Source organism: Salvia miltiorrhiza, chromosome 2, assembly GCF_028751815.1.
Source record: "Salvia miltiorrhiza cultivar Shanhuang (shh) chromosome 2, IMPLAD_Smil_shh, whole genome shotgun sequence".
Classification (NCBI taxonomy): Eukaryota; Viridiplantae; Streptophyta; class Magnoliopsida; order Lamiales; family Lamiaceae; genus Salvia; species Salvia miltiorrhiza.
The window spans coordinates 68,077,485-68,091,906 of NC_080388.1; the positions used below are offsets into that span (position 1 = coordinate 68,077,485).

Sequence of the window (14,422 nt, forward strand, 5' to 3'; positions counted from 1 at the left end):
GTCCGTGCAGGGGGTTACTATTTAATCGTAAGCCGCGAAAGTTGGTCGTGCCATCCGGGCCTTCCATGCTCCGCGCCGAGGGTTACTATTTAATCGTAAGCCGCGAAAGTTGGTCGTGCCATCCGGGCCTTCCATGCTCCGCGCAGAGGGTTACTATTTAATCGTAAGCCGCGAAAGTTGGTCGTGCCATCCGGGCCTTCCATGCTCCGCGCAGAGGGTTACTATTTAATCGTAAGCCGCGAAAGTTGGTCGTGCCATCCGGGCCTTCCATGCTCCGCGCAGAGGGTTACTATTTAATCGTAAGCCGCGAAAGTTGGTCGTGCCATCCGGGCCTTCCATGCTCCGCGCAGAGGGTTACTATTTAATCGTAAGCCGCGAAAGTTGGTCGTGCCATCCGGGCCTTCCATGCTCCGCGCCGAGGGTTACTATTTAATCGTAAGCCGCGAAAGTTGGTCGTGCCATCCGGGCCTTCCATGCTCCGCGCAGAGGGTTACTATTTAATCGTAAGCCGTGAAAGTTGGTTGCACCCCCCGGGTCCTCCATGCTCCGCGCAGAGGGTTACTATCTAATCGTAAGCCGCGAAAGTTGGTTGCACCCCCCGGGTCCTCCATGCTCCGCGCAGAGGGTTACTATCTAATCGTAAGCCGCGAAAGTTGGTGGCACCCCCCGGGTCCTCCATGCTCCGCGCAGAGTGCTCAAGCTGGGATGGGAAGTAGCTTGGATGGGAAGCAGCTCGGATAGGAAGCAGCTTAGGTGGGAAACAGCAAAGGAGCACTTGGATGAAAAGCAATCACAAAATCTCTGGCAGAGAAGTCAACCAAATCCTCGCCAGAGGAGTCATCAAAATCCTCGTTAGAGGAGCCATCAAAATCCTCGCCAGATGAGTCATCAGAATCCTCGCCAGAGGAGTCACCAAAATCCTCGCCAGAGGAGTCATCAGAATCCTCGCCAGAGGAGTCATCAAAATCCTCACCAGAGGAGTCATCAAAATCCTCGCCAGAGGAGTCATCAGAATCCTCACCAGAGGAGTCATCAAAATCTTCGCCAGAGGAGTCATCAGAGCCCTCGACAGAAGAGTCATCAAAATCCTCGCCAGAGGAGTCATCAGAATCCTCGCCAGAGGAGTCATCAAAATCTTCGCCAGAGGAGTCATCAGAGCCCTCGACAGAGGAGTCATCAGAACCCTCGCTAAGAAGGGTCATCAAAATCAAATCAAACCAGCAGAGGAGATGCGAGAATATAAACTCAGCATGAACAAGCAACAAAAAACAACACAAAGGACAAAGGGAAAAAAGCGACATAAGTGGAAAAGAAGTTTCATAAAAACGTGCCAAGGAGGCACAGCTGTACACCAAAAATCGGAGGTAAGTATTCAGTCTGTACAAAATAAAGAGTTACAGAAATTGTTATCAAATTAGGCAGGAGGAATGGAGGCATCTTCAGGGGAAGTAGAGGAAGTAGGAGCAGAAGCAGAGGAATCCAATAGAGGGACATCACTCGTGGGGATCCGACTAGCAGACGCCCCCCCTGTAAACACAGGCAGCATGCCGATCTCTTTCACCTTGGGAAGACGAGCTCCCAAATCCAACAACTTCATAGCTTCCTGCACATATAAATTCTCATCTCTATACAGATCAAACAGCTGGTCAACCGCAGCAGAGGAGGAGGCAGAGTCGGAGAAAGCTGAAGGCGCTAAATCAGAGGGCAGGGGAGGCTCCATGCTGAACTGAGAAAATGTCCGGGTGCCCTTGCCAGTGGGATCCCGCAGCCGGTTTACAAAGCGTACCAGGGAAGCAGAGAAAGCAGGCATATACATGGGAGCAGAGGGCAATGAGTCAAATCCAATCCCAAGAGTAAAATAGGGAATGGCCTTCTCCAGCACTGGATACCACCACTCTGGTTTCCCTGGAGAATTTGCAGGGATCCCCATCAGTTCATTTATTTCCTCATCCTTGAGGTTATCCATCAGGGCTCGAAAATCCAAGGAAGCGAGTTGCTCCGGGGTGGCTCCCGCCATCTCCAGTGCCTTTGTAGCAGTACGCTCTATCACGTAAGCAAAAAGGGGCCCAAAATCCTCCAGGTATTCGGGAGTCTTTTTGAAAGCCCCCAGAGTGCCCTCTAGCATCACTCCCAGGAAGTGTTGACCCTGCGGAGATAGGAAATACTCCAGGCGTTGATCTCGTACCCCCAGGATGTAAGCGCGGTTTTGAGCCTCTACAAGTGTCTTCTTCCAGCCACGCCTGGTTTCCCTGTAGGCTTTTTCGTACCCCGCCTTGAACCTGACAAGGCTCTCATGGCTTTCCTTGGTCGTCCTGGTCAATTCAGAAACCAGGGAGGACTTCTCCACCTCCGCTTGGGCCAACTGAGCCTTCAACTCAGCAATCTCTGCTTCAGCCTTACTCAGACGTTCTACCACTCCAGCGACATCATCATCACGCTTGGCGATGTCCGCTTGCTCCTTCTCTCTTTCTTTCTCTGCCATGTCATAGTCGTGGATGCACTTAACAGCTCCCCACATTCGAGCCTCCACCTGCAAGAAAACAAAATGGGTTCCGACAGAACAATAAAAAGGTTAGTAACTTCGTTTTTCTTTCTATGATAAAAGTATAAGAGACAAGGTACCTGAAGAGCCAACTGGCACAGCTGAGTAGCTAAAACCCCCCGGGTCAACTTCTCCACTTTCTCCTGGTCCTTTGAGTGGACACGAGCTATCAAGGCATCAATTAGCCCTTGACCCGACAAACTCGAAATCGGCCCAGGAACAACATCCTCTGGTTCATCAGCAGGGGGCACCACAGCTTTTCCCTTGCCCTTTCCCCCGGCAGAAGCGGGAACCTTAGAACCACCAGCAGACTTCTTTGCTGGCCCTTTGCCCTTTTCCCCAGCAGAAGGGAGGACCTTCGAACCACCAGCCGACTTCTTTGCTGGCTCCTGGGACTTGCCGGCCTTCTTCAGGCCCTCCTGCTTCTCCTTCTCACCCACAGAGATCAGAGAACCCCTTTTCCTTTTCTTCGAAAGCTCAGCAAGGGTGACACCGGGGGCCGAGTCGGGTGAAGGAATTTCATCAGTAATATCTACAATCTGGATATCTTCTTCACAAGTGCCAGATGCATCACCAGTACTGGGACGTTTGCTCCTATGAACAAGGGCGCCCGCATCAGTCTCCTCTGCATCAAATGGGCGTGAGGGTTCCACATTTCCTTCTGAGATCTCTACTACAGAGGGAATGGCGATCAGCTCGGCCCCGGTCGGTTGTTCTGATAGGGACGTCCTGGAAACAGAACCCCCCGAGCCATGCTCTCCACTGGGAGCAGGAGCAGTAATGTCAGGCAATTTGGCCCCGCACTTGTTTCTCCAAGACATGTCTGCAAATCAAAATGCTATACCATTAGCATCAGGGTAACAGAAGTTAATGTATTTTTCTAACTAATATTCTTTACCTATTGATTTCTGTGGATATAGGGGAAACAGGCCATTGTAAGCCAGAGCCGAATTGTTCTCAGCCAGGTATTTACAGTCTAAAGGCTGAGCTTTGTTCATAGCATTAAGGTGGGCTATAACCCCCAAATCAAAGGTGGAAGGGGCATCGGGAGAGGCCGGCTTATAGGTGGTGCGAGGGTTATGCCATTGCAGCTCCGAAACGAAATACTCGCGCCAAGAACCCGAAAGAGTACGCACATAACAGTATTGGAACAGGAAGTTTTTGTCGTGAGAGTTTAGGGAGGAAAGAAAGGTGGTGGGATACTTCTTAAGGCTAGCAAAACTGTACAGAGGGCTGTTCTGCATACGAAGCGACTGGGTCTGGAAGAATAACTGGGCAGTATCTCCAACACCATGGAAGCGGCATAGAATGTGAAAAGCGTACAATCTCCGGATGGCAGAGGGAGTGAGCTGGTAAAAGGGGATACGGTAGTAATTGCAAACTTCGGCCAAGAAAGGAGGAGGAGGAAGTCTTAGACCAGCATCTATCTGGGCTTTCCAGATAGCCACTGTCTTATGATCATAGAGTTTTTCCGGAGGGGTCGAGTCTTTGGAAAAGGCGATAAATTGTAAACCTAGGGGGCAGCAACACTTGCGTCGCATTTTGTCCATCTCCGCGACACTGAGGCGGGATTCAGGAATACACTTGGGGGGTTGGGGTGTCTTCTTACCCCTTCTTTTAGGCGGAGAAGAACTGGGAATAATTGGAGAATCATAAGAGGCAGAGGGGGAAGGGAGGCTCTCGAGATCCTGGAGTTGGGGGGAGGAAGATGAAGAAGCTTGAGGGGAAGGGGAAGGCGAATGCGAGAACTGAGGAGCGGAAGTGGAGGCCATGGTCGGAAATGTCAATCCTAGGGTTTCTAGCACGCTCAATCAGAGCACCAATAATTATACCATTACACTACAACTAATCACAAAAATTAGGAGAGGAAGGTACGCGAATTACCTAGGTCAAATAAAGATTGACTGTAAATATCGGAACGGAAGGGTCGCGGAAAAACACGCCGGAACAGGAGGAAAGATCGCCGAAAATTGCAGATAAAGGAGTTCGGAGACTTGGAGAAGAAGAATAGTGAAAAATGGAAGTTCGAATCGACTAAGTAAAATGTACGCGGGCAACTACCAATATGCGGGATGCCCGACACGTGGCATACGTAAATGAATCAACGGCCAAAAATCCCTACGGAAAGGCGAAAAGACGCAAAGGTTAAAAAGTAACCTCGGGGTACGGGAAAAAGCACTGTAGATCGGGCAGGCATTTAATGCAGGTGACGTCATCCATGCGGGCGAATCCTCTGACTAGTTGCACTATTCTAGAAGTGAACTAGCCAGACCAGGGGGTGGGAGTAACAAAAACACCAGAGAGCAACTTACAGGACTTACCTTTATTTTCGTGTAATATTAGAGTGTTTATATCTTCATGATTTGCAGGGATCAGGGAAAACCAGCATAGTGCTGATCTTCACAAAACTCTACTGGTTGAACGCGAAGACTACCCGGTTCAACCAGACTAGAGGGGGGGAGTGGTTGATGAGGAGTGATATGTGCAGAATAGAGAAAGGATACAAATCAGAGGAATCATCCTCATCAGAGGAGTCATACTGGTCAGAAGAATCATTCTCACCAGAGGGATTTCATCCACCAGAGACAACTCATTCGCTAGAGGAATGGTTCTTGCCAGAGGAGTTACGTTCGTCCGAGAAATCATCCTTCGCCAGAGAAGTCATCATCGCCAGAGAAATCCTCATCGCCAGAGAAATCATCCTTCGCCAGAGAAGTCATCATCGCCAGAGGAATCACGTTCGTCAGAGAAGTCATCTTCGACAGAGAGATCATCATCGTCAGAGAAGTCATTCACGCCAGAGAGATCACCTCCATCAGTGGGATCGTCAGAAACGCGGGAGACTTCCCGCGTTTAGGCAAAATTACTGTTCTACCCTTCGACCACGCAAGGAGCATGCGTGGGCATTGATTTTACCTTTTTACCCTCAATTGTAATCTATAAATAGACCTCAACTCATGTATTACGATTACGCTATCTTACACTTTTGAATATAACAGCTATTTTCTCTCTAGTGCAAAGTTTCCGATCATTCACTTCGTCTTCTTCAGTCAATCGCACTAGGTATAGTTTATGATTTCACTTTGTAGTTTTAGGTGTTGGTTTCATAAAACACCACATACAATTCATTGTAGTCCCTACAAAATTATCTCTTTTTTTTACTTAAAAACAGTTGTCTCTTTGTCCCAACTTTTAATATACATTTAAGAGTGACACGATTTTTAATACAGTGATTGGATGTGTTGTGAGTGAAATAAGAGTCTCATTTTTTATGTGATTGTTAAAGTAATTAAAATGAAAAAATGGTTGCACCTACTTTCACTAAAAATAGAAATAGATACCAAAATGTGGAATAAAGTAAAATGGAAATATGTATACTAGTAAAAGCTAGGACGGATGGAGTATCTTCATTTATCTCTCCTGTTTTTTTCACAAAGTTACCCTAAAGAAAGCTATTTTTTCTCTCATATTTTATTATAAACTATTTGTTTCTTAATATCCATTTTCAGCCCTTGTGCCCTATTAAATTAGGATGAATAGAGTAATATAATTTGTTATTTCACATACATTAAGATATTATTCAGAAAAAAATTATCCACACAACCAAGCAGACATAATACTCGTTTTTTGCTATTCGAACTAAAATCAATACTCCATCCGTCCACAAAATACTATTCTTTTTTAGGAAGGACGCGTGTTTTAATAAAGTTGTCAAAGTTATTATAAGTAGAATAAATGTACAATTTGTAAGGGTAGTGTTAATACAAAAAAGTAGAATAAAAGTACATTATTAGTTAAAAAAAATAGAATAAAAGTACAATTTATAATTAAATATAGGAGAAAGTGTATGATGTAATAGTCTAAAAAATTAAATGAGTAGTATTTTTTTGTGGACAAAAAAGGGCAAGTATGACTCTTTTCATGGACGGAGAGAGTACGACTACACTCGATGATGATGATAATAATAATAATAATAATAATAATAATAATAATAATAATAATAATAATAATAGACCAAAAAATTGTGGTCTTTACGTTTTGGGGACCTTGTGCAGTCGTTAGTCCTAAATAAAATTCACAACATGAAAGCACGGTTCTAAAAATAAGTTTGAAAAAATTGCAAATAATTTGGAACGTTAAAACGAACAAATTTAAAATTGAAAGATTGGGATAAACTATAAACACTTTAAAAATTAAATTTAATTTACAATAAGGTCTAAAATTTGAAATCGAAATGAAAAGTATGTCATTAATTTGTATACCATAATACAAGGTCACATCTTAAATTGCAATTAGCCTTTTCGTAGCCACCACACGACCCACGCTATCGCCCGTCAACATAAAGATTTTCCAATTCACCAAACATAACACAAATAATATGTTTATTAATTAACTTCATTTAAAGTATCTATCTAACATTAATTTCTTATAAATTGTGAAATAAAGAAGACATCCATTCCTGACCAAAGTCTGGATTGATAATACATTCAACAGAAGGAGGCGATCTGTATCACTACAAGTGCAGGAAACAATCCAAGTAAAAGTGACAACTCAAACATAGAAAACAAGCATATCCCAATATAATGGGATAGCAGAAACTAAAAAAGAAGAGTAGCATCAAACCAAGCAGGGAAAGAAAGTAGAAAAAGAAAAATATATATATATAGCCTGGAAGAAAGGCATCACCTTCCCTTTGCCTCTATTGACTTGCCTTTGTATCTTCTCCCCATCTCTTCTCTAGAGAGAGAGAGGAGAGAGAAAGAAGAGTGTGTAATACATTACCATATCCATCACCACTCTTCATTCTCATCACCATCTGATTTCTTCTTCTTCTTCTTCATGTTGTGCAGTGTTTCTTAATATGGCGTTGTTGTTAAGGCCAATTCTAGGTGTGTGGATATATATAAATAATTTTGTGGTTGTAATCACAGGAATTATGTCAGATTCTTTATTAGTATTATTGTACTATATGTTAATCTACAAGCTAGAGGAACTATTTGATACTACCACAATTGTTTTTGTTTTTATTTTAACATTTTGGTCATGTGGTCCCCCTATCCCTCTTTCTCACTGGTTAGTCAATATGAAATTATAATAAGTCGTACTTATCCACTAATACGAATATTGCTTTGTTCTATTACATACGTCTAATTCCTTCATGTGGAGATAAAGCTATTTTGAGTACTTAAAGATAAAAGGGGAGATAACACGTAGTATAAAAAATGTCTTCTAGTACTTACTTCATAGAATGCGTAAATCTCGATAATTTAGTATTGATATATGATTCGAGAATACATCTTCTATTAATTAATTCAACCATCAAATTGCCCTTACCTGCACTTTTATCATTGTCAATTACTAATGTGTGTTAGTAAATAAAGAATATTTACATTTACACGTGACAATAATACACTGGTTGTAACTTCGTTCAAAAAAAAATACACTGGTTATAACACTAGCAGATAACATAGTGTTTTATCGAAAATATGAAGAAAAATAAATCATAGTATTAATAAATATAGTAAAAAAAATCCTTCTCAATTCCATGGTAGTGATGGAGTGAGTATTTTTGAACCAAAGATCTTATGTTTAAATTCTACAAACGCATGTTTATAGGTCTAAAATCTGTTAGTTACATCTAAATTTTCAAGTCTGATTACTTTATTGAATGATTTGCAAATTATATATATTGCACGTACACAAATCAAAATTTATTCAGTGCACACTTAAAATAGTAAATGTGAATTTTTATTATGTAAAAAAATGCACACGCTCTTCTCAATTATCATGATAAAGTGGACACAATTGATTTGATTGAAAATCCTAAATCCTAAAGTCTAAATCTTGATATTAAAGTCAATTAATTTAAACATAATCTTCTTTTTCAAAAAAAAAAAAAAAACTTAAACATAATCTTCTCGTTATACCATTTTAAATTTTTAATAGAATGCATTCTTTATAAATTCTACAAAAACTTTGAAAATCCTCACACTAGCATATATGTATATTTCATGAAATGTTAAAATATCTTTTGGTAGAACAACAACAACAACAATAATCATCATCATCTTGCAGTTCCAGCACGAGCTAGAAATTAGCTTGGATGTAACGAAAAATGTGTTTTTTGGTGAATTCTACAGCAATTTCTAAAACAGAGTAGTTTTTCACATTGTTAGCGAAGACATGCGAATTTGATTATATGCATTTTCCGCGAAATTTATAAATAATAGCTCCTCAAAGTCGGACACGTGGATTGTAAAGGAATCTATTCTTCACCTCATCCTTTAATTTAATTTAAGGGTCAAAATTTAAAATACCCACCTTCATAACCTATCTATCAAAAATACCCACTTTCACAAAACACATATCAACCATACCCAACTCATAATTAATGACAAAACTACCCTTCAACCATTCCTCAACAAATCCATCCTAAAACCATTTCATGTTCAAATTATCAAAATTCTATTAAGACATAATCAGGCCCAACATGCTTCCGTAACACTTCAAAATAATTCAAAACATAAATCAACAATATACCTTTCGTCGATTGGTCACCTTCAGGAGCTTTTATCGCGTTTTACGGACTTCTTGCCTCCTCGGCCTTCGTCCAACCACCCACTCGCAAGTGATGGTTGCAACCTTCTCCCCTCACTGTGTTCCGGCTTTCACCAAATGGTCACCTTCAGGAATCAGTTTCCCCCCTTCACTGTGTCTCGACGCCAAATATTTTTGTTGAAAAATGAAAAGAAAATATTTTTACTCAACCCGGAATAGTTGGACAAAAACTAAGTGTTTATAGAGGAATTATATAAAATTTAATTTATTTCATAAAATACTCCCCAAGGGAGGAGACTAACTTGTTTTAGCTACTCATAGTAGCTAATACTTGTGTACATAAAAATAAAAGGAACTAAAACTAAAAACGAAAAACTTTGAAAACAAAATTAAAAATTACAAAGATAATTTCTAGAGAGATGAAGTGGTGTGTGAAAAATGTTGTGAATTTTCGGATGATCTCCTTCTCTCCAGCACTTGGGTTTATATAGAGGTCTGAATCCCTCTATTATTGCTCGGTGGTTGGCCTCGGATTCTCTCTTCGTGGCCAGCTTGCTTGAAATTGACAGCCACCTTCTTTTGTTGGCCATTACTGCCGACACTTGTTGGTGTCATCACATGGTGCTGGGCCCTTGCTTTATCGCTTTGTGATAATGCTGGTAGGGGCCGGCTGCTTTTCCTTCCACTCACATTTGTTCTGGAGCGTTTGTTGAGTGGTCCTCCAGTCATTCCACCCACTTTTGTCGTTTCTTTTGTGGGTGCGATCCTTGCTGTGAATCACATGATTCACTTTGCTTTGTCGGCCACCTTACTTTTTTGGTGCCCGCGGGGTCCTCCCCTTTGGAGTCTGATGCTTGTCATGCTCATCAGACCGGAACCTCCTTCTGTCAGGTTTCGGGAAGAAACCTTTGCCGAATTCTGGCTCCTTCTGCGACGAACATTGATCGCAGATTTTCTCGATCCACTGGCCCAGATGAGCCATGTTGCAGAATTTGCGACGAGTCTCCTTGCTCCCCGCAATCTTGTTGTCCCATATCGTTTGCCTCTTATTCTCGAAGGATTTTTCGGCAAACTGGGTTGTTGTTCCTGTCATTGTGTTAACCAGGAACGTTCCTAGATCCGAGCTTTGAAAGAACTTGAATCTAGACTTCATTTTGTCCATCTCTGTGAGACAGACCCATAGACCCCATGCTCGTCTCGTGGAGATTTGATCCTCCGTGAATGTTGAGACGATTGCGGCTTGAAATTCGGGAACTTTGATCCGGTTCAAGGCTCCCGTATCTGGTCTTCGAAGCTTGATGAAATGGAAAGCTTCATGAACTCCTTTTCCCACGGGTTCTGGTGCTGCGCTGAAGAAGTACAGTTCCAGAACATCTCTCCGTTTAAGGGACTCGTTGTTCTCCCAGGCTTCAAACACCGTTCTTTGGATCCATTTGGGTAGACCCTTGATTTCGTTGAAGGCTGGAGAGGTGGTATAAACTGAGGCTAATGCCCCAAACTCATACCATTCCTTGACGTCATTTGGATTGGCTCCTGGAGTTATCCAAACTCTTGGATATTTTCCTGCAACATCAACCCGGCAATTTCCCGGATTAATGCCCCTTCTTGTGAGAAGTTTCTCCCACCTGTCTTGATACATCTGCCAAGAAGGAGAAATATCAATAAAATTAGTATCAACCTTAAATTGGCCTGTCATGGGCCTAAGATTGATCTCTTCCTCTTTTACCCCAGAGGTGGAGGGTTGACATGTTGATTCAGGGTGTGACCCCTTAACAACATCTTTTCCTTTGGGCTCCGGCTGTAAAACCGGCGCCTTAGGACTCGTGCTAGGGGTACTTGAATCCCCTACTACAGGTAATCCGCCCTGTACGGAAAGCATTGCTTTATTCCGATTATCTCGGAAAACGCGCAAGAGCGGCTTGTTGAGAGCTTCTTGAAGATTGAACATCTTCATGAAGCAGGCATCGATTTGGTTGGATACTTGGGCTTCGTCAGCCGCTTGTATCTTTCCCGCTTGTTTAGTGTGTAGAACACACTTCTGCCATTCTTGTTGTAGCAGCTCTAGACTTTCGAAGAGCTGTCCCTGTATTGCCCCGATGGCCTCCGCTTCAGGGAGCTCCATCCCTTGTAAGGAAATCTGCAAGAATATTCTGATCAGATTTCAAGATGACAATATCATAATCATAATATTGGCATTCTGCTTGCCATCTAATCAATCTAGCCTTTTCAGGTTTAGATTCAATCTTTTTTGTTAAGAAAGCTTTAACGTTAGTGTTATCTACTTTCAAAACGAATTTTTTAGCAAGTAAGAAAAGCGGCCATTTTTTAAACGCCTTTCGCACTGCAAAGAATTCTTTCTCGTTGATGTGACATCGCACAGCTTCGTCGTTGGAGAAAAGACCGCTACAGTATCTGCAAGGTTCTTCTCCATAAGGGGTGATCTTTGTAAGCACCGCTGCCCACCAGAAATCACTTGCGTCCGTGTAAAGGACCAAGTCATCCTCGTCTTGTGGTATTGAAAGCTTCGGGAGATTTTTGCAAATCTCTTTCAACTTCTTCATACCCTCCCGATGCTCCTCCTTCCATATGAATGGAACATCTTTTTTCAGTAGTGGACTGAAAATCTTTCTGTGTTCTGCAAGGTTTTTGATAAACATCCCTGCAAAATTGACAACTCCGAGAAAGCTTTGGAGCTGTTTTTTCTCCTTGAGATCCTCCGGAAATCCCTGGACTTTTTCCACAATATGATCTTGTAGAATTATCCCAGATTCATCGATCTCAATCCCCAGAAACTCCATCTTCTGGGTGGCTATTACTGCCTTCTTTTCAGACAGCACCAGTCCTTCTTGTTGACAAACATCCGCAAAGATCTCCAGATGCCTGACATGTTCATGAATGTTCTTTGATGCAATGAGAATGTCATCAATATAAACAAACATAAACGAAGAATAATCTTTGAAGAGATTATCCATCTTCCTTTGGAATATCTGAGGCGCGTTGGCTAGCCCCATTGGCATGACATTCCAGACATAATGTCCTTGAGGAGTTGAGAAGGTTGTGAACTTCTTACTCCCTTCCTCCATGCGAATCTGGTAGAAACCTGATTTGCAATCGAACTTTGAGAATACCCTTGCACTTCTGATGCAGTTGATAAGGTGTTCTCTGCTTGGGATGAAATATCCATCGAACTCAAGAATGTCATTAATCCCTTTATAATTAATGACCAATCTTGGTTTTCCTCGCTTGATCTCCCCATGATTTCTCACCAGAAATCCAGGACTGCTGTAGGGTGATCTTCCTTCTTCGATCAGCTTTAAATCAAGATGTTCCTTGATTATACTCATCATATCCTGTTGATCTCGAGGGTTCATCAGGATAGGTCTGAACCTTACGAACTCATGCTCCTTTCCAGTCTTGACTTTCAAGGTTGCTCTGAGCTGGTTCTTGTCCCACCATGCCAAAGGATCCTCGTGGTAACATTTCTGGATTCTCCTTTTGACGTCGGCAATGGACACCTGTTCTTCTTCCTTGATCTCTTTGTGTGATATCAGAGATACTTTGAGGATTTGAGTTTCTTCCTCGGAGAGATTTGGGAATCCCTCAGTTCTGCATTTGAGCAAAACTTCACCGAATCTCCTTTGATCCTTCATTTGGGGTCTCCGGAGTCTGCCATCATCACCACGCTTGCTGCGGAATTTGATTGGCATTGATCGATGAAAAGCTCCATTGGGCCTTTGCACAATGATTTTATGATCACAATTGGTTGTGAACACTAGCCTCCTGGCTTCATTGTCCTGTATGTACCTCTTGAAGCTTTGCAGAAAATTATTTCCGAATAATATATCTGCTCCGGTATCATGGAAATAAATTGGTGGAGTCTTGACCTTGTACCAAGGTGTCTGTCCTGCTCCGCCGATCAATATTTCCGTTTGTTTTACTCCCTTTGATAGAAGCAAAATCTTTTTGGAGAAATCCCTTCCTGCAATTCGAGGTAGCTCTTCTTCCACTTCTGTTGGAAAGACTCCTCGTTTTGCTGTACAGATTCCTGCTCCCGAATCCACATAAGCAGCAAAATATTCTGCTTTGTATTTCTCATATAACATCCCTACAGAGATGTATATCGAGAATGGGCTGGTCATTGGATCATCACTCTTTGGCGTCCAATAGTGATCTCCATTCCTCCTGATTTCCATGACCATGGTTTATATTTGTCAAGGAAATCTCGTCCTAAGATCAGGACGTCCGCTTCTTGTCCGGCCTGGCCTTCGGTTTGGATTTCAAAACCTCCAACCTCCAGAGTTCCGATGTATCGGTTGTCTCCTGGATTTGCCAAATAATACAACGAACTACAAGGAAACTTGTTTTCCCCGCTTGTTGTATCAAATCTCGTGGAAACTTGTCTCCATCCTTCGGGACATTTGAGCTTGACTCTCATGTCCGGAGCTGGTGTTTCCTGAATCGCCCTTCTCTCATATGATTGAGAGAAACTCCTTGTTATAGGCCCTGAAGTTAGCCTATTTCCTTGGAATGATAGCCTTGGTGCTCCTAGTCTGAGACTCTGAGTATGGCTAAGCACTGGCTTGTCTCCAATGTCGATGTCGATTTCTCTGATCTGAGAAATCTCCACTCGGTTTGGATTGACTGCCTTGGCAACCTCCTTGAATATTTCTGGAATTTCAATATATTCTCTTCCCAGAAATAATTCCGTGTGATGGGAATTTGATAAGGCATACGAGACTTGATAAGTCAGTGAGTATGGCCTATTTCCATCCGTCATGTATTCCTTCTTCTTGTAGTCCTGATAGAGAGTCAGGGCTCGGCTGAAGGATGAATCTTGCAAATTATAAGCGATTTGTGGATAGAACTCGGTTATAATCTTCTTAGCATAGAGATTGCCTGAAAAAGCTCCAAGAATTGAACCTCTGGCATCTCTGATCCTTTTGTCGCAGAGTGCGACATCAATCGGTTGGTCTGTCCCTGGGAAAAGGGAAGATTTGATTACCAACTGAATTGCTCCAATATGAATCCATTTCATCATATTAGCGACTTCTGGCTTCATTTTCTTGAGATCCTGCCTTATTTCTTCGGCCGGAACCAGCTGGATTTCCACCTGATTACTTGTGATCTCAATTGGAAGCGCCATTTCTTGGCTTGTGACGCCAAAATAGACATGATGCTTCCTTTTATTTGGAATCAAGCTAGTTAAAACTCGATTCAATCTTCCATTGGAAAACCCTTGATAGGTTTGAACCTCTTCGGTTTCCTTTTTGAGTTTTCTCACGAGCTTCTTCACCACCTCTTCTTGTGGAATCAGGAAATGGC

At 42.4% G+C, this 14,422-nt stretch overlaps 1 protein-coding gene across 1 annotated transcript; it reads right to left on the minus strand.

Annotated features, from left to right (window-relative positions):
* Nucleotides 1-1,300: 1,300 nt before the first annotated feature.
* LOC131008549 (uncharacterized) lies at nucleotides 1,301-4,448 on the minus strand. Its single transcript, XM_057935461.1, has 3 exons — nucleotides 3,441-4,448; nucleotides 2,623-3,365; nucleotides 1,301-2,530 (listed from the first exon to the last, which is right to left on the minus strand). Exons 1-3 carry the CDS (start codon nucleotides 4,312-4,314, stop codon nucleotides 1,415-1,417), a joined length of 2,733 nt encoding a protein of 910 aa, XP_057791444.1. The 5' UTR covers nucleotides 4,315-4,448; the 3' UTR covers nucleotides 1,301-1,414.
* Between the last annotated feature and the right edge of the window lie 9,974 nt (nucleotides 4,449-14,422).